Source organism: Balaenoptera physalus (assembly GCF_965194825.1).
Source record: "Balaenoptera physalus genome assembly, chromosome: 15".
In the NCBI taxonomy this organism is placed as follows: Eukaryota; Metazoa; Chordata; class Mammalia; order Artiodactyla; family Balaenopteridae; genus Balaenoptera; species Balaenoptera physalus.
In genome coordinates this window covers 71,779,045-71,803,117 of record NC_138894.1, presented here as the reverse complement: position 1 = coordinate 71,803,117, position 24,073 = coordinate 71,779,045, and the positions used below count along the sequence as shown (strand labels likewise).

At 39.7% G+C, this 24,073-nt stretch overlaps 1 protein-coding gene across 5 annotated transcripts in view; it reads left to right on the top strand.

Moving 5' to 3' along the window:
• The window catches only part of TTC27 (tetratricopeptide repeat domain 27), a 190,670-nt gene extending 166,889 nt beyond the window's left edge, over window positions 1-23,781 (top strand). For 3 of the 5 annotated variants that reach the window (XM_082426979.1, XM_082426977.1, XM_082426976.1), the window contains 4 exons: window positions 13,122-13,319; window positions 14,635-14,746; window positions 19,669-19,769; window positions 23,542-23,781. In XM_082426979.1, the coding sequence (XP_082283105.1) occupies window positions 13,122-13,319; window positions 14,635-14,746; window positions 19,669-19,769; window positions 23,542-23,664 (534 nt within the window). In that variant the 3' untranslated portion in view covers window positions 23,665-23,781. Of the gene's footprint in view, window positions 1-13,121; window positions 13,320-14,634; window positions 14,756-19,668; window positions 19,770-23,541 lie in introns of all 5 variants that reach the window. The other 2 variants (XR_014254108.1, XM_082426978.1) reach the window with 2 other exon arrangements.
• Window positions 23,782-24,073: the final 292 nt, after the last annotated feature.

The window sequence follows — 24,073 nt, the reverse complement described above, 5'->3', positions numbered from 1 at the left end:
TTTACTAAGAAAGCCTTGTGAAGCCTGTTCTAAAATCTCAGGGAGAATGTAAATAATTTGCATTGGTAGTATATTCCATTTCACACTTGAAATAAATTCTTTTTTTTTTTTTCCTTTCACGAAGCTTGTTCTGAATGCATAGAGATGTATTTTGAGTGTTTTTCAGAAAAGGAAAAAAAGTTTAAAAAAACCCCAAAAACTTCTCCCAGCATAAATTAAGATGCTTTCATTTAATTTTTATCTTAAATAGAGTTTCCAAACATATTTTAGTGATCATATTCACGATTTTAAACTCCTTCCAGCAAATCTAATCATAAGAATTTTCACCCGTAGCAAAACTGTGTTCTAATTCCCATTGAAAATTTTCTAATCCTCTACCTGTTTTAGCAGAGTATTTAACTTATATCATTTTTAACTTAAGTGAAAATTGAGTCGTTTCCTACCTAGAGAAAATTATTAGGATTTAGTTTAAATTCATGGCCAGCTAATATTTTGATTTCTTTTTTCCTGTAATTCTTTTGTTCCTCAAATTCAGAATATGAACCAAACCTCCTTTCGTACAATAGTATTTCATCTGGGCACTAATATTTTGATGAGTTTGAAATTAGTTTTTATAAAAGTTCAGTATTTTTAGAAGCAATCAAGGGTGGCATCTGTATTCTTAAGACTTCTTCCCTCAGCACCCCTGCCACACACAGGAACACCAAGAATCATTCCTGTTAGACAAAATACTGCTTATAAACAGAGCACCTAGAGAAACATAAGGTGCTATAAAGATGTCAGATGTTATGGCTGTTAGCTTAATTTTTATATTTGGATTTGGGGAAATATTACTGAGAACGTAAGAACTAGATAACCAGTGACTTGCTCGGGTCAAATGATCATCTTTAGCACCTTATAATAGAGAACTTTCAGGTATTCAGATGGAGAAATAGCCACAGTGAGATAATTTGTCAGTTTATACTAGGCCCTGTTAATAGCTTTCTCCAGAAGTGTCACAGAATACTGATGGAGGTGTTTGGTCTCTGGCAGGTGTGGGTAGAATCACTCCAGAGTGGTTAAATCATCACTGAAGGAAGGTCTTGATGGCTAGTATGGTCTCAGTCATATTTAGCTTCATGGCATACTTGTGTCTGCCATCATGTTTTCTCACCGCTAGTCAGCGTGGACTGAGACAGTCGATAGATTGTCTGGAATATTTTTATCTTGGCTAAAATAATTTTACTTAATTTGACTCTGCAAGTTTGGCAACAGGTGTCTTTCAAAAAAACTCTGATATTCTTATGTTTCACACTACCTGACCTCATTCTATTTCAATTTGCTTTAAAATTCTCTTTTTATCTATTCTTTTTCTACTTCTTTATAGATGTGATTACTGCCATTTTAATTTTTGTATTGTGTGTGTGTAAATGTGTAAATTCATATTCATTTTAATACAGACACATGATAAATTAACTATAAATTGTTTTTCTCACTATTTGTAATAAGAGAATGGGTGGATATACTACCTTTATCATTTCCTGCCTTTTCTCTCTATGTCCTAATTTTGACTAATGCATAGATTAGTATAACTCAAGAACACTGTTCTATAATAGATATTTATATCATGTCTGGATTGTACACACTTTTATTAATCTATCATAAAACTAATTTTCATGTTTCTGTGTAATTAGTCCCTGGTTGATTTTCCAGTTTTGTACTATTGTTAATAGTGCCATGAATATCCTTGTAGACAAATCCTTGTGTATATTCATGCTTCTTCCTTGGGATAATTTCTAATGTTGATGTGTTCATTTTTTTTCTTTTTCCTTTTGTTTTTTTCTTTTTCTGCTCTTCCCCCATCCCCCCTCCTCCTCCCCTTCCTCCTCTTCTTCCTTCTTCTTTGATAACTTTCAGTCATTTTGGGAAAAATTTAAGTATTGCATTATTGCACCCCATTTGCTGTTTATAAATGGAAGAGGAAGGAAAAGGGATTAACATATATCCAGTGCTTACTATGTTCTTGGCACTTAACATGGATTATCTTTTATAGGGCATACAGTATTTGAGGTGGGTACTAAATAGTCCTCATTTTACAATGTATGAATATGAGACCCAGAGAGGTTATATAACTTGACCAGTAATATATCTAGTCAGAACCAAAGATAGGAATCACATTTAGGCATGTCTGTTTTTTGTGTGAATCAAGCCTTGAAGTCTATGGGAAGATTTATATTAAAAAGCACATTTCCCCATCATATTAATGTGCATTTGAACTATATCTAACAAAGTTTTTTTTTCTTCAAATTGGGGTATAATTTACATATAATAAAATGCACAGATCTTAAGTGTAAGTTTGATGTGTTTTGACCATTATGTATTCTTATGTAACTACTTCCCAAAACAGATATGGAACATTTTCATCACCAAAGTTCTATTATACCCCTTTCCAGTCAACTGAACCACCACCCTTTCCCCTCAACCAGGCAACTACTATCTGATTTCTGTCACCACAGTTCAGCTTTGCTTTCTCTTGAATGTCATACAATATGTATTCTTTCCTATGGATGTTGTTCTTTGTGTGGATTTCTATTTGGGGAAGGAGGGAGGTGGTGTTGATGGGCAGTGGGGCAGGTTGCCAACCAGATTGAAGTCCTGGAGCAAGTGGTGGCTGGGCTTACCTGAGAGAGAAGAGCAGAGGGAATGGATATATTGTATACAAACTCTGTCTCTGTGAAGTAGATACTGTCTCCATTTTACTGCTGAAGTATCTGACGCTCAGCAAGATGAACTAATAAAGTTGATCTTTCACAGCTAACGAGCAGTCAAGCCAGGACGTGAAGTCTGAAGTCTGGCCTATTTAACCTAAAATCTGTGCCTGCCTTTTCCACACGCGAAGAAATTTTTTCTTTTTTTGCTGAAGGAGTGAAAAAGACAATGTTAAACTGCCTACGTCTCTCTGATAACTGAGGTGTGGGGAAGCCAAGGGTCAGGGTTATCAGACCAGGAAACAGAGCAGGACCCTGACCAAGGGTCAGGGTTATCAGACCAGGAAACAGAGAGCTCCAAGTGGAGCGGGGACTTGGCCAAGCCAGAGAGGCGGGAAATGGCTTCATTCCTGGCCTCCAGCCCTCCTGGAAGTGTTTGTAACTGGACCTGAGGCAATCCTATTCCTTCCTGCTCTGAAGACCTCCAGGATTCAAAGGGCCAACGCCTTGTGCTTTCAGCCAAGATTTTGGGGAGACTTGGCCAAGGACCTCAAGGTTAGTGTTGAGGAAGAGGATAGTTATCCTTTTCTCTTTGTGGAGATTAGAATCGCTGCTCCTCCATGTGAGAAAAAGCTCTCTTCAGGTGCTAGTGGTGGTTCCCCACAGTCACGCTCTGCTTGATGCAGTCTATGGGCCATGATGGAAGTGAGAAATAGGCTTAGGAAAGAGAATGAAACAAAAGCGCTGTATCGCTGAAATGATCAGAGATGTGGGTTAGAGATTTAGAAGTCCTTACATGAAGTTGGTGGTGTGGCATTGGTTTAGTTAGGAAGCGAGGGACTGCAGGGCTGTTTATACTGATTAAAATGAAATCCCTCTAAACATCCAGGCTCAAAAAATATACTTAGATTATTTTATGATACACCAAATGAATTCCAAATGGGCTAAATATATGCTAAACATTTTTTCATCTCCTAGAAAAATTAGCAGTACAAGTGGGTATTTACCATATTTCCTGAACTTTGAAGCAAGAAAAAAAAAACTTGAAGGAATTTTTATGACTTCATGGAAAAAATATGTGATGAAATATTTGTAACAAATAGAAAAGATAAAAAGCTAATAATATCCTTATTATATTAAGAGTTAACATCTGCTACAGGAATGAAATGGGACAGGAGAGAGGATTCAGAAACAGACTCAAGTATGAGAATTTAGTTCATGTTAAGGATGGCATTTTAAATCTGTGGGATAAAATAAAATATTCAATATGTATTGAAATAGTTGGCCAAGCATTTGGGACCCAAAATGAAGGCCATGCTTCACTCCTTAAACCAAAATAAATTCAAATGGATAAGATATTTATTTATTCATTTATTTATTTATTTTTTTGGCCATGCCACCTGGCGTGCGGGATCTTTAGTTCCCCGACCAGGGATTGAACCTGTGCCCCCTGCGGTGGAAGCACAGAGTCTTAACCACTGGACCGCCAGGGAAGTCCCTGGATAAATATTTAAATTGAAATGGCTTGAGAAGCAGGATCATGTTGTAGGTAAGAGCATAAATTCTGGGGTTAGACAGCCTTTGCTTACTACCTCTGCCAGTCACTAGCTGTATGACCTGAGCAAATTACTGACCACTTTGTTCTTCAGTTTTGTAAAACAGGGATGATATTAGTACCTCACAGGATTGTTGTGAAGAGTAAGTAAGTTAATGTATGTAAAGGGCAGAAAATAGTGCCTGGCACACACGAGTGCTGTGAGTATAGCTGCCATCAGCATCGTGATCGTCATCATCGCTATTATTGAAAAAGTAAAACCATAAAAGCACTTAAAAGAAAGTATGGTAAATATTTTTATAAGCTTGGGGGTGGAGAAAACATTTTAAATCATGACACAAAAGCCACACTCTGCTAAAGAAAAGATGGAGAGATCTGAATTGAAAACTTCTACACATGAGGAAAGGATGACTTCTGACCAGAGGGCTGGACGTCACTGTCCTGAGGAGGGACAGGCTGAGACATGACAGCCTCATTTAGTGCTTCCTGAACTGAAACTGGAAGAGGGTTAGTAGAAGCCAGTTAAGTGCCCTGGGAAGCGTTCGTCGCAGTGTTCTCCATGTTGCCTTAGTCTTTGTACATAAGACTGCTGGATTCGTTACCTGGGGCTACTCTACCAAATTACTACAAGCTTGGTGTCTTCAAACAACAGAACTTGATTCTCTTCAGTAATGGAGGCTAGAAGTCTGAAATCAAGGTGTTGGCGGGGCCATGCTCCCTCTAAAGGCTCAGTGAAGAATCTTTCCTTGCCTCTTCCAGCTTCTGGTTCCTGGCATTCCATGGCTTGTGGCTGCATAATTCTAACCTGTGCCTCCCTCTTCACCTACTTCACCTCCTTCCCTCATGTCTCTGTTTGTCGGCTCCTTTTCTTAGAAGAACGTTAGTCATTGGATTTAGGGCCCACACTAATCTAATATGACTTCAGCCTAACCAATTATTTCTACAAAGACCCTATTTCCAAATGAGATCACATTCTGAGGTTCTGTTTCAACATGAATTTGGGGGGTGGGGCGGACACTATTCGTCCCACCACAACTTTCATGCTCCTTTTCAGGGAGAAAGCGGTGGCTTTGAGAATAGTGGGGTTGGTAAAGGTAAGGGAGAGTGTCCAACACACACCTCATTGGTAGCTTTGGTAGAAGGAGAGGCGACATGCACAGAGGTGCCCCCGAGAGAAGGCCAGAGAGACTTCAACTGATCACATGAAGGTCTTGCCTAAAACAATACCAGAGATTTGAACATCTGGAAGGGACAGAAGGGATAAGAATAGGGAAGGAGTTGATAGAAAAGTAATAAAGCTTTTCAAAGAGATACACTTACTTAGTCATATGCTTAGTCGTATGCAGTATTGAGAGATAAGACCGGAATCCCATGCCATGGTGGACAAATTAGAATTTCTAAGAAGGATCTATTTTTAGGCTTCAGAAGATTGTGAGATTACCTGAAATATCATGAAAAACATTTGTGTACGTGGCTATGTACCTATTCTGGGTAGAGGGTTCAAAACTCTCAATTAGATCCGCAAGGGTGTCCAGAACCCCAAGAAGAAAACCACAGACGAAATAAAGAATGATCTTCGGAGTAGAGTATTAGGATTAGTTTTCCAATAAAAAGGCAAGTGGACCTTCCCTTATAATCACCAGGGGTTAAAGTTTACCTGTATAGCTGTGTTATATTACAAATGCATTTATCATTGCTCTTGTTTTTGAAAGTTCTCAAGGTTTCCAAACTGTGCACAAATAACTTATGTGCACTCCCCCCGCCCCCAGCCCGGTCCCCACCCCATTTCTCTGCTGCTCGTCAGGGCTGACTCTTGGGGAGAAGCATCTTGCTGCACAGTCTCCACTTCCCCTCTTCCTGTCCTCTTTGGAACCCACGCCCTCTAGGCTCATCTCCGCCAGCCTACTGAGCGTGCTGTTGTCAGGGTCTATATTGCCACATCCAGGGGACAGCTGTCAGCCCTCAGGTTTCTCAGCCTATCTGTTACACTTAACGCAGTTGATCTCTCTTCCTTCTTCAAATGCTTTCTTCAGCTGGCTTCCAGAATTTCACAACTCTTACGCTACCAGATGCAGCTTCCTCATCTCCTTTGCAGAATCGTTCTCGCCTTTCCTTCCCTGTGAGAGCAATTTCAGGCTCAGTCCTCCGCTATTTTTCTTCCCTGCTTATACTGCTACCCAGGGGATCTCACCATTCCCTTGGTTTTTCCCGCTCGTCTTCCTGCGGATATGTATTATAAAATCAAGTTTTCCTCCACATGTCCCTTTAATTCTTTTTCACATAGGCTGTTCAATTTGTTTCTTTCATTATGGTTGCACTTTTCAGATGTCTTAATTTTGTCCCTGTTGGCTCATACTCCCCCAGGGATATTGGCTCCTTGACTGGTAATGCGTACTTGGTGAGAGGGTCTAAAGCAAGCCCAGGACCAACTTGTGCCCCTCCTGGTGAGTTTGGGCCATGAGGGGAGCTCACTTTTTGGAAACACCTTGCCACTACCTCCTCCCACCACCACCACCACCACCACCACCACCACCACCACCACCACCACTGCCAGGTGGCCTGGCTCCTCAGGAAACCTTTCTTATCTCTGCCAGGCACTGCTTTCTTCCAGTCCCATCTTCCTGAGTAGTCATCCAACCTCAGCAGGTGGGGGGCTGGCCAGGCCCTCTGCCCCCAGGCGGTACCTGCCTGGTCCCTGGCTTGCACTGGGCTGGCACTGCTGTGTTTCAGTCTCTCCATGTTGATGGCAAGTGGTGTATAGAGTAGTGTGTGGAAGAAAAAAAAGCACAACTAAGCAGCTTTTCTCAGACCATCTGTGAACCTTGGCACCTTGTACGTTTCCATCCTGGGCTGCTCTTCTCCACCAAACCAGGACCCAGCCAGTCTCTGTCTCTCCAGGGTTTCCCATGTGTTTGCTGTTACTTTCTCAGATTCATCAACTTTCTCCTTTTTTTAAGCAGCGTACAGAATTGGGGTTCAGAAAAAGAGGCTAGCAACGTGTTAGTGCATCAGCTTGTAGGCTATGTAATCTCCATATGAAGATGAACAATAAAACTGTTCTCACATTGGAAAATAATGAGTTCTGTACAAATTAAGAAAAAATTTAAATATCTTAAAAAGGAAATATATTTACTCAACAAACATTTGGAAAGAGATTTAAATTCACTAATAATAAAAGTAAAATTCAGAATAGTAGCTGTGTATATTTTTAGTGGAACAAAATATCAAAGACTAAAACACCTACACACACACACACACACAGGCACAGACACACACACACACACCCAGTGCTGGTAATATGCAGTGAAATGACACATTTTCATATACTACAGATGGACATCTAATTTGATTTAGCCCTTTTTGAAAGTATCCAGCTTATCTCTAGAGTCTTAAAATGTTTATTCCCTTGATTCCATAGTTCTGTTCCTGGAATTCTAACCTAAAGAAGCTTCAGTATGAAAAAAATCTTTAGGCACAAAGATATGCAGTGAAGTGTTCTTTATAGTGATAAGGACAATGGCAGTACATGGAAACAGCCCAACTATCTAACTGCAGGGGAATTGTTAAATAGACTGTGCTCTGTCAACCCAGTGGGAGACTGTGAATCTATTAAAGTGATCTATCTAAAGAATATATGAAAACATCAAATAATTCTATGACATAATGTTCAGTGAAAAAGGAAGATAAAGCAGTTTACATAGTATTATATTTAAAAATTTGCATATAGTAAAGAAATTAGAAATTAATGACAATGTTAGTAGTGCTTGTGTTTGCGAATTTTATTTTCTCTTTTTATTTTTTATTAGCTTCAATGTCTTGGGGAAATTTTTAAGTTAAAAAAGAAGAAACTACAAAAACTGGTTTGGGTTGATTCAAGATTTGGCAAAAAAAATGATAATGAACTGATCAAAGTTATTGGCATACATATTTCATAAAAGAGCAAATCTTTCCAATGAAAAGAACTTACTATTGGAAAGGAAGGAACAACAGAGGAGTAAGGAGCTGTGCTTTATCATTTAATACAGCAAATGCTTGAGAGCAAGAGCCTGGATGCGAGCCGCAGGTTCAAATCCACCTCTGCCTTCCGTAGGTGTGTGACCTTGGACAAGTTACTTAACTTCTCTGTGCTCCAGTTTCTTCATCTGCAGAATGCAAATAACAAGAGCACCTTCCCCCTAGGGTTGTTAGGAAGATTGTGTTCATAGAGCCCCTGGCTCATAGGAAGGGGTATATATATGAATATTACCTGCTATCATCGTCGTCTTCTCTTCATCCTCATCAAGACTCAGGAGGCCAGTATCACTTGTGTTCAAAACCTAGCTCCACCATTCACTTGCTCTGTGCCCTTGAGAAGTTCATTTTGCCTCTCATGCTTCAATTTCTTTGTAAAGTGGAGATAATAAAGTCCCTGCTTCCTAGGGTTACAGTGAGAACTAAATGAAATCATGTTGGTCACATACTTAGAATGGGGCCTAGCACATGGTGAGTGCTCAGAGCAGGGGTAGTGGGAGGTATTGAGGGCTGATACCATGGTGGTAGAGTTTGTTCTTCTTTAGCTCCATTTTAATCCAAGGAAGTATAGGGGCACATAATGAGTGGGTGACGATGAGGGCTTTGCTGTCCCCTTTTGACAGAGTAAGGAAGTTGAGGGTCAGTGATGATCGTGATAGTTTATAGGTTTATATTGCTTTACAGTTTCTGAAGCTCTTTACCTGTATATTGACTGCTTGATACAACAGTTCTGTGATGTTGCAGACAGAAGACCTGTCCTCGTTACTGCTGTTTACCAACTTCCTAGCCATTCCCCCATATTCATGGTGGACTTCAGCAACTGACTATGTATATCTTCCTGTCCACTCTAGATCTACTGTTCTTGAACACTTGGTTTTAGGTAGATGGCACGTCCAGTACTTTGGACTGAAACTTCTTTGCCCTCATCTTATTTCATAGGAGCAACCCATCCAAGTGGCCATATCTTGGATCCTGTTTCCCCAAGAATCGTTTACCTCTAAATTCTTACACTTTAGTACTGTACCCTTCAGCCTCTTATTACATACTTAATAATTTATAGTTTTAACTAGTTACTGATGGGTTCAGTAATCATATTTTTACCCAGTTTACAGGAGATAAAAGCATTTACCTGTTAAAAAAAAATCTTTTTTTCACCTTTGATGGTGCAAAGGACTATAATGCAGGTAAACTTTGTAGACTGCCCAGGATAAAATCATAATCCTTGGTGATTCATTTTATCAAAGAAATCCTACTACAACACCCTTTGCTTTTTTTAAGTTAAAAATATCTATTTACTAAAGAAGGATTAAATATATGTTAAAAGTTACTATTTTGGTAGTCAGTCTGGATAACAAGAGTGTGATTTTTCTCACCAGTTAGAGGGAGGGAAATGGTGATATTAACCAGTAAATTATAACATTAATAGTTTTTTAAAAAATTTTATCACTCTAAACCTACTTTTGAAGATTACATATTAGCTCCATTTGTTAATGGATTTTAATAACTCTTATTTTTTTCCTTCAGTTTATGGGGCTTTCTTAATTGCAGGAAATACCTTTTTAATTAACTTTTATTAAAATAGAGTGAAAATATAGAAAAGTACACAGGTCATAAGTAAGCATGAATTTTCACGCAGGGAACGCACCTGTGTAAACCACCCGGGGCCCCCCACCCCGCCGCCCCGCGCCCTTCCCCGAGTGCGAGTCAGAACATCACCAGCATCCCAAAGCCCTCAGGGTCCCCTTTTAGTCTTTGCCCCTCCCCACTCCGCCCACACACAACAAAGACATAATTTTAAAGTTTATAAATGAATATTCATGTGTGCTGTCGTTTTTTGTTTCCTCTTTGCCAATCTTTGTATTTATTCTTTTTCTCTATTTTTAAATTAAATTTTTGTGTTATTAAAATAACACATAACATATAGTTTTTACAAGTTAAGTCGTAGTATAAGGCTTATAACAAAATAGAGCAATTTCCTGCTCCACCGCTCCCCCCTCCTATTTTTTATTAACCAAATTTTAGGTATTATCAGTTGACTTCCTATTATAGTAAATAAGGACTTTATTATATTAGCATTTCCACTACTTCCCTTTCTTATTTTCCCAATATATTTATATTAAAAATTTTGGTTACATGAATATTTTCTATTAATATTATATGCCTATGCAAATTATATTCAAAATAGGTATTACAGGATACTATGATTGGGGGGTATTTTTTGCTTTTTGTTTTTTATGATGCTAATACTTGTCTTGGTTTTCATGTGATTCTCTTTGTGAGCCTCTTGTCTAAAATCATGATCTCTCCTGCCCTCCTTGTTCTGGCTTTAGCTCTGGATAGTCACTATCCCATGTACCTGCCAAATCCAGCAGAATCTTCCAGTCCTGATCTTCTGTAGACGTCCTCTCCTTGTTACTTTCTCCTTCCCTGGTTTCCATGACATCGCTTTCTGCCACCTTTCCTTTGTTCATAGACCTCTGTTCATCTACCCTCCTTTTAAATGTTGTGTTCCTTAAGACTCTATCCTTGGTCTGATTCTTACCCAGCACAGTCTCTCTAGGCAATATCTGCCATGGCCATGAATGACTTCTATTATGTATTCCTCCATACAGAAGTCTCTTCTAAGGCCCAGATCCAGCTATTTAACCATTTTACATCAAATAAAGAGTAAAAAACAAATTTGTTATTGCCTCCCCTTATATTCAGGGTCTCTCTACTTATGGTATCTGCATATGAATTGGGTAGAGGTGTTTGGTATCTGCCCCCTAACCCCAACACAGAGGCACTCTATCTACCTCCTTACCCTTTTGCAGTTCCCTCTGTGCACCCGCAAATACACACACACACCCTGCTTCACCAACTTTCCCCCTCTGAAACACCAGTACTGCAGCTCTCCATTTTTATTGGCAAGAAGGCCAAAAGATTTCTCTTCCCCCTTGGCTACCCATTGTGGCTAAAATGAGGGGATAAGATGTTGGGCCAACTGTGATATCCCAGAAAAAACAAAGAATTTTACTAATTTAGTATGCTTCATTTGTCCATGTTAGTAACTATTTCAATAGACCATCTCTTTCGAAGTATGTTAATCCTTGAAACGTTTACAGAATGATTACTCGAAACAGGTAGTGCACATTCATACCATTTCTCCTGCATTGTGACTTTCATATTTAAAACCATGAGTGGAATTGTAATATCTATTTCATTACTTTCAGATTTAAAACTGTACATGTTGGATTGTAATGTGAATTTATAGGCAGAGATAATTTACCTTGTCCATCAAAAAAGAAAAAAGCACAATTGAGTGTTCTCCTGTCCACTTTTATCCCTGTATATAATTAGGACCATAAGTCTGAGCTCACATTCCTAACAGTGTTCATGGGCCAGAGGAGCCTTGATTCCTTGGATGCATCTCATGCCTGGATCAGAGTGCTCTATGGGGAGATAGAGCAAGGTGTCACACTGGTTGCATTTCTCTTAGCAAAGCTTTCTGAAAGAGGTGTGTTCATTCAGTCTTTCTTTCAGGTACAAGTATTTATTGCATCAGAGCTGTGTGCCAGGCATGGTGTTAGATACTGAGGACACAAGGTGATGAAATGTGGTCCTCTCCCTGAAGTTCAGAGGAAGAATAAAGACGTGGCACCCTGTCTCTTGGAACCTTGCCACTCAAAGTGTGATCTGTGGACCATCGACATCAGCATCACCTGGGAGCTCGTTAGAAATGCAGAATCTCAGCTGAGATGGAGCAGCTTCTGCATCCAGGATTCCGCATTTACAGCAAGCTCCCTGGTGATGCCAATGCTGTCAGTCCAGGGGCTGCACTGAGCAGCAGCAGGGTCTGAGGGCACTCTCCTCGAGCTGCTTCTTTACGTGGATCCATGTGTCTCTGCTGGTCTCCTGTCACAAGAGTGGATGATGGAGGATGCACTTTCTGTGCTTCCAGGAAGCCTTGAGATACACAGCCTAATACAGATGTGACAGATGTAGCTTGTCGTAACAGTGTAACCCACGGTGGGGTCACCTTAATTCATCTATCAGCATTCAAGGCATCTGACTAATGAACATGAGATGGCCACGAAATTGCAAATGGTGAGCGGACCTGGGGTAGTTGGCGGGTCAAGAGCTACTTTGTGGGTACCCTGCATACCTAAGGCAAATGCACTAGCAGTTTATTATGCAACAATTAGGAAGGGCCAGGACCTCTTTTAGCAGAATTAGAGTGTTATCACTGCAGTCCAGGTGGGAATAGTGAGGTCCAACCTAAAGGAGGAGAAGCTGGATTTAGGACTCATTAGGAATGTTGAATCAAGTTGGTTACACGTGGCTCAGCCGGGAGAGAAGAGACTCTAGGTTGGCGCTCAGGTCACTGGCTCTGAGACTGCAGGAGGAAGAGGGATGTGGGATCTAGGTTTCCCTCTGGGATCGATGGAGCATGAGATGTTGATGGGACATGGCTGGTCGATACGGAGGTGCACAATCCTGGGGCTCCAGAGAGGAGTCGGGCTGGAGCTGCGCTGACAGTATCGGGTAGACTTGGTCATAGTGTATTTGCAGCTACAGGTGTGGAGCAGATCATTCAGAGAGAGCCCTCAGAGTGTGAAGAGAGGTGCACAGAGCATAGGGCCCTGTGGAACCAGAGCCCTCCAAGGAGACTGATAAGCGACACCAGGAGAGGTAGTCGGCCTGCGATTCCAGACAGTGGTTCGGGATGGCTCGTCTTGTATTTTATTTTTCAGAAGTGACGGGTGATATTCTTACAGGCCTGACAAGGTTTTTCACTGTCATCATCGTTGATGGTGAGGGTAGCTCTTTGTTTTTAGTTATTGTTTGGTTGTTTCTAGCTTCCCAGTTTCTCCTGTGTATCTTTTAAGGTCCTTACAATTCTGGTCAGGGCAGTGATGGATGGGACGGCTGATCGTAGTGGAAATGTTGCATCTGGCCTCAGAGGAAAGCTGCAGGAGCTGTTTGGCAGAGTAACTTCAAGAGTGACGAATGACGGAGAAATCTGGAGGCTGTATGCCCAAGTGTGTGGAAATGGGCAGAGTGACAAGCCTGATGAAAATGAAAAGGTGAGTCCTGCCTCAGTTTTCCGGGGCTCTTGCCTTCTGTTTGAACATATGTGTAGTGGATCTGCTTTTTTGATGGTTGGAGGAAGACTGTGATAATTTGAAAGACAAGATTAATGTGCCCAAGTTTTCAGGTGTGATTCAGAGTCCTTAACGTAAGCACCCTGAATTGTGGACAGGTTAAGATTTGTAAGTATTCATCTTTTTTCTTTCCATGAATTTTTCTTAAATAATTGTTCTCTGTTTCCTGCAAAAGGGTCTGTCTTAACCTGCTCTCCCTCCAGAGCTGCAGCGAACAGCTGGTTCTTGTTATTTACTCCACACCCCTTTCTGCAGGCTCCTTGCTGAAGACTAAGGTAGACGGTACAAGGACAAAGGAGTGTTTAAATCCGAGATGGAGACTATGAAAAGGAGAAAGAAAAAGGGGCTAGATAAGAATATCAGAGAGGAGCTTTTAAAGTCTAAACATAAAATATTTTACAAAGGTTACCCTGCCCCTTTCTCACAAGTGCAGTAGAACACCAGTTAGAGTCAAGTTATGCCTTTAGCTTCTTATCTTAGAATGTAGATGCACCTCCAGAGTTGCCAAGGTTGGAATACTAAATATTTTGTGCTCTTTTCAAAACATCCACAACAAATCAAATGTACTTCTTGTGTAAGTTTGGAATTCGCCACAGTACAGCTAATCTGTGGGATTCTTAGCCGTTCTCTCCTCCCTCAGTCCACCCAGCTGGCTTCCACCAAAGCCCTGTCAGCCCAGAGAACACATACTCACACGCAGGCATGCACACACTCCTGCTTTCCGTCCTTCCATTTTGTCTTGAATTATGTCCTCTCTTTATGTGCAGAATTAAGGGTACTCTGAATTCTCTGATCTGTGACTTCTCCCTCAAGAATCCACAAGGGTGGGGTTGTGAAAGAGAGTGTTTTAAGTATCTGTGAGTTTACACACCTACCAGTAATTCAGTAGTTTTCACCAAGTTCACACCTCATTCTCTAAACTGGTCTCTTAAGCTGATGGCTACAAATGCTAGGGAAATGTGTATACTTCTTATAGATTTCCAAAGCAAGCATTTTTATTTTTCTGTTTGGAGGGAAGTGTCTCTATCCAGACACATCCAGTTGATTTCTTTTAATTGCTCATTGCTGTTGGATGTGCATCTATACCCCTTCTTCGATGAGAATCATAGAAACTGTGCTACATAACAACAGAGGCTGGTTTTTCAGTTGGAATTAGTTCTATATGACTTCCAGGAAGCTGAGTTTGAAATGTGAATTCTACTTGTTATTCTGAAAGTTGTTCTTTTTCTTTCCTCAGGCGTTCCAGTATCTCTCTAAGGCATACAAGTGTGACACACAGTCCAGTTGTTGGGAGAAAGATATTACGTCATTTAAGGAAGTGGTTCAGAGAGCCTTAGGACTCGCACATGGTATTTGATGTAATGTTTGATATCCATGGCATATTTTAATGTATTTTTACTGATAAGAAAAAGTATTAGTCAAAAGCAAATTTCCGTTACAAATAATTTCAGGTTATTTCGTTATATTAAAATTGTTGTAGTTAATTCAGCAAATATTTACAGACCAACTATTATGTAGTAGGCACCCTGGAGCAGTAAGAAGAAATAGGCTAGAGGCTTAAATAGTGTTTGAATAAGTGACAGATGATAGAAACTTTAGAGATAGGAAATACTTTTACAACTGTATTTAATCTTCACTTCACACAGAAGTAACCTTCTCCTGCATTGATGATGTAGTAGTAAGAAAATATTAACTTTTCCTGACTCATGTTCTTCTTTTATAAATGAAAATATTTATTCATAAAAATACATAGATTTCTGGAGTGCATAGCAATATACGTGAGAGCTATGGCATATACAAAGGAAATTAAAAATATAATCCATAACTTTGGGAAATTTAGTGGGTGATATTTGAGGGGAGGGAAAACCTTACATATAAAATTGTAGGCCAGTTGGGGAAAGCTATTCCAGATAAAGGCCGCCTTTAATTATTTGCATTAATGAAAAATATACTAGTTAAAGGTAATAATGCACTTTTATATTTATGTTTGAATATAGGCATGTGATGCCCTGGGAATGCAATTCAAATAAAATAATGAAGCCACACTGTCAAGAACTGAATCACAAGGACTGTGAACCTATCCTAAAGTCCTCCTCTAACTTCTGCAACTAATAGTTGCAGCAAATAGGTAGCCAACAAGGGACAATAAAAAGGGCAGAACTTTGGACTCAGGGAGGCCCAAGTTCCAGGACCAGCTCTACCACATACTAACTAGGTGACTTGGGGTCACCATTACTTAGCTTCTCTGGCTCTTAGTTCCCTCATGGGGAAAATGGGGATAATATCTACCTATGGTTGTTAACGAAAAATAAGTAAAAACATATTTAAACACTTACCAGTATCTTACACATGGTTTAAATGTTAATCCCTTACCTCCTCACCCCAACCCTGTTCCTTCTGTGGTAGAGGATCTGAGCTGTATGATAAGGGACTCAAAACTAAAAAGAAAAAAATGAACAAGAATAAAGTTTAACTTTGCCTTGAAAGAAGTCATAGAACATTCAAACAATTTAGAAATGGGCTTAGTAGTTAATAATTCTACTTATCGTTGACAAAAGGATATAAATATCCAAAACGTTGAGATAATTGCCGATAGACCAGTGGAAGGATGGTCTAGGGTGGCTAGAATTTATGTAGCTTGTGCTGGCCTCCTGGTGGGTGGGCTCAGATGGAGCTCATTCATTATCCCTTTGGCCTTTGTGGATATGGTACTGTATTTGAGGAAACCCATGCTAAGCAGTTATAACAGGGTGCAATTTTCTCTGAAGAATTTATCTGAGCTACTTCAGCTTGCCAACCCTAAACATTTCGGTGAACAGCAGGCTCTATAACAGTCAAAGCCAAGATATTTTCTGTAATCACTAAGTGATAATGTTAAACCTGTCAAATATAAATATGCAGGTTAAAGAAGTACTCTAGGTAAAATCTTCATTTTGCATCTTAAAGTTGATTGCGAACTATTTTTGGTACCTTTTTTTGTTTTTTCATCCAGGCAATACTTAGAGAAAAACAAGTGTCTGTTCTTTTAAGTTTCCCTTTGACTTAGTGAATTATGTGTTCGTGCTCCTACAACATTTTAAGCATACTTGAGTGGATGCTCAGCTTTCTTTTCTCGTGATATTTTAGATTTATGGAGATAAATCTTAACCTTTTCTATGTTGCTTTTGTATACCAGTGCTCCATGGAAGAATGAGCTGAGTTTCTCTGTTATTTCTGTTCTTTTTTATCTTTCTCCCCATCACTGTTCTCCACCTCACCCAATTCTGGAAAAGGAAATATAACATTTAAAAAAATCTCCACATGATTTATTCCCTTCTGGGTTGCTATTTTTAAGAGTAGCCATGTGCTTCAGAAAGCTCGGTGTAAGACATTGTGGTCTCCACGGAGCGTTGGAGACCCTTCCATAATAGCCTTGTCTTCGTGTACCCATTGTTCTGTCTGGAGGGTGTTCATTTACAGTCTCTGCTGTTCTGTCTTCTGGGAAAGGGTGGACAAAAGTTCGTTCCTTCTCTGCCATCCAGGAACTTCTAAAATAATAGTTACGCATTTTAACTACAGTCTGCCTGGAGGAAGCACAGCTGTCTTGGATTTCCTGATGATTTGAAACAGCAGGTTATTTCTCTCTCTCTCCCTGTCTCTCTGTCTCTCTCTCTGTCTCTGTCTCTTTCTCTCTCTCTCTCTCTCTCTCTCTCTGTCTCCCCATCTCTAACGCCTTTTGGAAATGGGATTGAGGAAGGGGACTAATGGAGCTCGTGTTTGTCTTTTTGCTTTTTGTTTTTCTCAAAATGACAATGAAGGATTGAAAACAGAATCACAGCTGTTTTTGATATGTTACTAGGTACTAAATAGCCCAAGTACCTCAGTAATAGCAGTTACAACCTTCCTCTATTATGGGACACAGACATCATAATCCTCACCATCTCCATGTTAACTGTACCCGTTGAAAATGAGTGTAACGTTGTTGATTACCATGCACCCTTTCAAAGTCTGATTATTATTTTGGAATAGGAATGTCAAGCATAGTTCTCACCAGCCATGGAAGGTGTTAATGAATGGCCAAACTATTTTGCCAGGCACAAGCAACCTCCACCAATTGGTGAGAGTTTGCATACAGAAAGAAATCTGTTTTCCATCCCTGTTCTGAGATACAGGGTACTAAGTAAACTTCCGTTGTTGCACTGTTTAGTGTAGTTTTAAAATAGGATCTGATTATTGATCTGTTTGTAGTGAGCATAATTTAGAGGAACAAAAACAAGAACAAATCAGTGGAGAAATACGAGGCATTACATATATATATATTTTTAGCAAGACATTAAATATTATTTATTCCAAGTTAGTTTCATTCTTTTAGAATTTCTCATTTTGTGTATGTTTTATTTTTTTTTCTTTCTTAATTCAGCAACATTTTGTTTTGCCCCTCTGCTCATTAGGCATTTACCTTCTTTTTTTTTTAATATATACACATTCATATATATATATATATGTGTGTGTGTGTGTACTTAAAAAAAATTTTTTAACATCTTTATTGGAGTATAATTGCTTTACAATGGTGTGTTAGTATCTGCTGTATAACAAGGTGAATCAGTTATACATATACATATGTCCCCGTATCTCCTCCCTCTTGCGTCTCCTTCCCATTCTCCCTATCCCACCCCTCTAAGTGGTCACAAAGCACCGAGCTGATCTCCCTGTGCTATGCAGCTGCTTCCCACTAGCTATCTACTTTATATTTGGTAGTGTGTATATGTCAGTGCTACTCTCTCACTTCGTCCCATCTTCCCCTCCCCACCCCGTGTCCTCAAGTCCATTCTCTACATCTGCATCTTTATTCCTGTCCTGCTCCTAGGTTCATCAGAACCATCTTTTTTAGATTCCATATATATGTGTTAGTCTACGGTATTTGTTTTTCTCTTTCTGACTTCACTCTGTATGACAGACTCTAGGTCCATCCACCTCACTACAAATAACTCAATTTCGTTTCTTTTTATCGCTGAGTAATATTCCATTGTATATATGTGCCACATCTTCTTTATTCATTCATCTGTTGATGGACACTTAGGTTGTTTCCATGTCCTGGCTATTGTAAATAGAGCTGCAGTGAACATTGTGGTACATGACTCTTTATGAATTATGGTTTGCTCAGGGTATAGAGGCATTATATTTTTACAAAGCTCTTGTTCTTTTTTTTTTTTAATTAATTAATTAATTTGGCTGCTTTGGGTCTTCGTTGCTGCGTGCGGACTTTAGTTGTGTTGAGCGGGGGCTACTCTTCGTTGTGATGAGCAGGCTTCTCATTGCAGTGGCTTCTCTTGCTGCAGAGCATGGGCTCTAGGCATGTGGGCTTCAGTAGTTGTGGCACGCGGGCTCTAGAGCGCAGGCTCAGTAGTTGTGGCGCACGGGCTTAGTTGCTCTGCAGCATGTGGTATCCTCCCGGACCAGGGCTCGAACCTGTGTCCCCTGCATTGGCAGGCGGATTCTTAACCACTGTGCTACCACGGAAGCCCTCTCCACTTGTTCTTAAAAAGCATTAATAGGGAGGTCCTGTGCTAGGAAGGGTTACACGCTCTTGATAATTTCAAGTTTTAGGTAAATGGGCTCCCCAGAATGCTGGAGGTAGAGGTATCGGGAATGAGTGACTGTCCTCTCCCCCACTTCTTGCTAATGGATACCAAGCATGGCTCAGTGATCCCAGAGCCTGGTCGTGGTCACGTTCCCTAAATGCAGGCACCTAGGTTGTTGGCGTCACTTCTTCCAGAATGGTGATGTCAACTCTGAGTACAAAAATGCAGTAAGAATTGAGCTGTAAATATCTGGCATGTCACTTCTTTGGGCTGGTGTCATCAGCAATTGTGGTTCCCCATTAGGGACTCAGTACTGTGAGAAGCCACATTAAGATGAGCTGCATATGTTTTTGTTCTCTGTGGGCACCTTGTGTTCAGTTAGATCTTGTCTCTGCCTAATTTCATTACTCCGTGCTTGTGTGTGTGCACGTGCGTGTGTGTTTTCACGGTCCATTCCCAACAGTCTGTAACTCACCAAATATCCCTCATTTTCCTCAAAATTTTCCTTTTAGCAATAAGCTATCCTTCTTAAGGGATAAAAGGAAAAATTATGCATATAACTTATTTTCCTTTCACCAAAATAAAACTTGTCTCGTAGAAATATTTCTATAGTCTGTTACTATAAAATCCTAATTAACTAATTGGTTTTTGTACTTACAAATTATCATTATCAATTTTTAATGGATGTTTTCCCCATATTTATCTTCCAGTGGCTATAAAATGCAGTAAAAACAAATCCAGTCCCCAAGAGGCTGTACACGTGCTTTCTTCAGTTCGACTCAATTTACGGGGCTTGTTATCTAAAGCAAAGGTGAGAGTGAAATGTGAATTAATTAGAATTATCATAGAAAATAAAAGATCTTTGGTATCAGCCAGCTGCTCTTAAGTCTTCTTTTACATGAAGGGTAATTTTAGGCCCATGTTATATTTTAGACATCAGCCCCCAGGTGATTAGTTGTACTGGTGAGGAGATCATTGACCCAGTGGCTAAACCACCCTACACATGGGTAACTTAGGAGTCTTTGAAATTAATATTTATAATCCAGCTCTGGATGCTTTCTTTAAGTCAAATTAAAACACTGCTGTAGTACTTATTATCACTTTTTCCCAAAGTGTGGCATATATACTACTAGTAGCACTTGGGTAAATATTTTATTTTAATATGTATTTATTTCAGTGCATGTTAGAAAAAGTATAACTAGCATATCAAACCTACAGTTTCATGAATAGTATTGCTTATTTTCTATTTACAGTAGTGTTCTGTTTCCTTTAAAATACTTTTATTTAAATAAAAAATTGATTTAGTGACTAATATTAAGTAGGTGATATATGGATTTGACACAGATATTAAGGTAGATAGGTTGACTCAGGTTTGACAACTAAAACATACGCTATCAGTTTACAAATACCAACCTATGAACCAGTGCTAGGATGGGGACACCCGAGAATTATGGAGGGAGGTTTTTTGAAGATTGGACTCCACACCTCTACCTGTGACAGATCGGGTCTGGGACAGAGCCTGGGAAATTTGTGTTAAATTTCCCAGGTAATTCTAACATGCAGCCAGGTTTGGAGTATACCTCAGGAACAAAATTTAAAGGAATATAACTTCTAACACACTTTAGCACTTTTTTTTCTAATCTTTCCTTGCCTTCACTATTTAATCCTGGGTTGCAAACTAATTTTACTTCACTTCTGAAAACAAGTCCATGGCATGTGAAGGTCACTTCTGGTCACGTGTAAAAACCTTTGCAGACTATGCTTTTTATTAATTGCTTGATCTTTTCAGATCAGAGCATCGTTTTTGCCTCTTTAGATTATTAAATCACTTTTCTGTCCTTATTAGTCTGCATGCTGGAACCAGGTTTCTGTAATCTACCTGGGGAAACTGTATTTCCTCCCAACAGGAAACTTCAAACAACTTCAGATTATGAGTCTCTCAGAAAACTGCAAGAGCTCTCTCAAAGAAAGTCAAGGTAGCAGACTTTTTCTGTGACTCTCCTTCCCAAATTGGGAGCTAATTTTCCTAGTTTTGGTGAGATCACTAACCTACCCATGATTGTTTATTTCTTCAGGATGTACTCTACAGATTTCCCTATTCTGTGCACAGCTTTTTCTTATAATGTATTAATTTTACATAAACCTGTACTTATATGACTTAAATAGTCTTGTCTGTACTACCCATCCATTCATATTGTGGCATTCCAAACATTGAAAATGAGACCTCAGAACATCATCTGTATTTAGATTTTGTTCTCATTAGATCGCAACTGGATTATCCAAAAGTGGGAAAAATTGCTTCCCGACATCTCCTTTGAAAGCACCTTTTTGCATATAATATTTGGGAGTCTCTGATTTTGTAGTAAATCATATGCCTTTTCTACTTTTTCAACAAATTGGGGACTTCCCTGGTGGCGCAGTGGTTGAGAGTCTGCCTGCCAATGCAGGGGACACGGGTTCGAGCCCTGGTCTGGGAAGATCCCACATGCCGCGGAGCGACTAGGCCCGTGAGCCACAATTGCTGAGCCTGCGCGTCTGGAGCCTGTGCTCCGCAACAAGAGAGGCCGCGATAGTGAGAGGCCCGCGCACCGCGATGAAGAGTGGCCCCCACTCGCCGCAACTAGAGAAAGCCCTCGCACAGAAATGAAGACCCAACACAGCCATAAATAAATAAATAAATAAATAAATAAACAAATTGGGTTTGCTAAACAGAATTGCCTTCCAAAAGAACACTTTTTCAGAACACTTTAAAAAGTGAAAATGAATGATGATAACTGTGTTAGATAGCAGGCTTGGTTTGCATGAATCTCTGGTCTTTTCTTGCCTGGGACTTCATGGAATTAAACTCCTGGGTAGAACCTAGACATTCACCTAAAGTCATCAAGTCCACGCTTGGCCAGGACACAGTAACTCCTCGGCCCTCAGCACCCTGTCCTTGTACAGATTGGCTGCAGGGGGTCGTGAGGGCAGTTGGTGAAAACGCTGGAGAGCCTGAAGACAAAACAGAGTTCCCACTTACACTCCATGGGATCCTCAGCAAATTATTCATTCTTTCTAAGCCTCAGTTTCTCTCTGCTTTCTCCTTACTTTATAGGGAAGTGATGCAGTTTTTTTTTTTAATTAATTTATTTATTTTTGGCTGCACTGGGTCTTTGTTGCCGTGTGTGGGCTTTCTCTAGTTGCGGCGAGCGGGGGCTACTCTTCGTTGCGGTGCACGGGCTTCTCATTGCAGAGCACGGGCTCTAGGCACGCGGGCTTCAGTAGTTGTGGCTCGCGGACCCGAGAGCACAGGCTCAGTAGTTGTGGCTCATGGGCTTAATTGCTCCGTGGCATGTGGGATCTTCCCAGACCAGGGATCAAACCTGTGTCCCCTTCATTGGCAGGTGGATTCTTAACCACTGCGCCACCAGGAAAGTCCCAGTGGTGCAGATTTATGATGATTTGCAAGCACTGTAATTCTTAGTAAAAACAAATATGCTATGTGAGTCCAGGTTACTTTCCTCAAAGGTGTTTTCTCTACTGATCACATCGCAGTGGTTGGTATGTCAATCTGTTGGGAAATGCTGTACAAGGTGTAACTACACAGTAATGTGGCAAAGCTTTGCAAAGCATTTTTGAAGTTCTGCATTCAAGTGAATGTTCTTTGCTCCATAAATCACTGTGAGAAACTCTGAGCTCATTGTAGTGATGATGCCGTCACTCAGAACATCTTCAGGATTCCCTTTTTAAAATAGCTGTCAGAACAATTGCTGTCATCTATGGTGATAGTAAATAGTTATATTGTAATGGTAAATTTGATTTTTGTAAACAAATCATCTAGTCAGTTGTGATGAAAAAGATTTATGGTAAGCTGAGCAAATTACATTTCTGATTAAAACACATGTGCGCGCGCACACACACACGCGCGCGCACACACACACACACACACACACACACACACACACACACACAGAGTCATAAAATCCTGAAGCTGATTTTCTTGGGTGCCTGTACCGGCTCAGCAGGCAGCTCCTAGAGAGGCATTCCAGAATGTTCCATGGTGGCATTATTGGAGTATGTTGCAATATTCCTCCCAAGGCAATTCCTTTTACCGAAGGGGGGTACTTTTATTTTGCTGGGCTTTTTTGCTGTCACCAAAGTTTGATGATCTTTGTGGCCTCTGAGTCCTAAGCCATATTAATTTTCAAATAATTAGCATAAAAGTATGATTTATATGAACTTGAATATAAAATACATTTGTTTTGCTTGTATACACAAAGAATAGATTTGTTTTGTTTGGATGAATGATGTCTCTTTATCCAAAAGCCATCTTATGACATTGAAATGAATAATATAATCAATATTCAAGGCAACCATTTTGAAGAGCAGAGCTGATTTGAATTTACAAGTTCAGGCATGTTGTTTGATTCATCCTTTAATTGTTGCAGCTTGTATATTTCAGGATGGAGAATAGAACAAATACTACTATTGCTACTATAATGTATTATTAAGCAAAGGGAATTTTAATTCTGTACTCTGTATCTATATTATTTTAAAGAGATTTTCATTGTTTTGATAGTTCTGCCTTGTTCTTTATGTTGCAGCAACTTTTTACAGATGTGGTAAGTGGAGAAATTTCCAGGGAGTTAGCTAATGAAACAGCAGCAATGGACACCTTAGTAACAGAGCTTCAAGACCTAAGCAACCAATTTCGAAATCAGTATTGACCATCCTCGGAACAGCTTCTGGAAAAGGTGCTTCACCTTCTGGAATTTCTCTTATACCTGTGTATCTAAACCACAAGATACTGATTTTTTTTTAATAAATTTCTCTTGTATGGGTAACATTCTTGCTTTTGTGATCTTTCCAAATGTTTGAACTTTCTGAAATACATTAAATAAAATGTTCCTTCCTTCTTTCTTTAGGCTTAATTACAGTTGAATTCACTATTTTTATTATCCTTCAGGTATTTCAGCACAAAAAGCAAAAAAAATGTAGTTTTCTTTTTAGCATAGGGTTTATTCTGTCACAGCCTAAAATGAATTAGATCATTCTTTGGAAAAAGTCTAAACAGGAAAAAAAGAAATCACACGCTACAAGCTTGTGGAATCATTAGGTTGGCTGATGTATTATCCA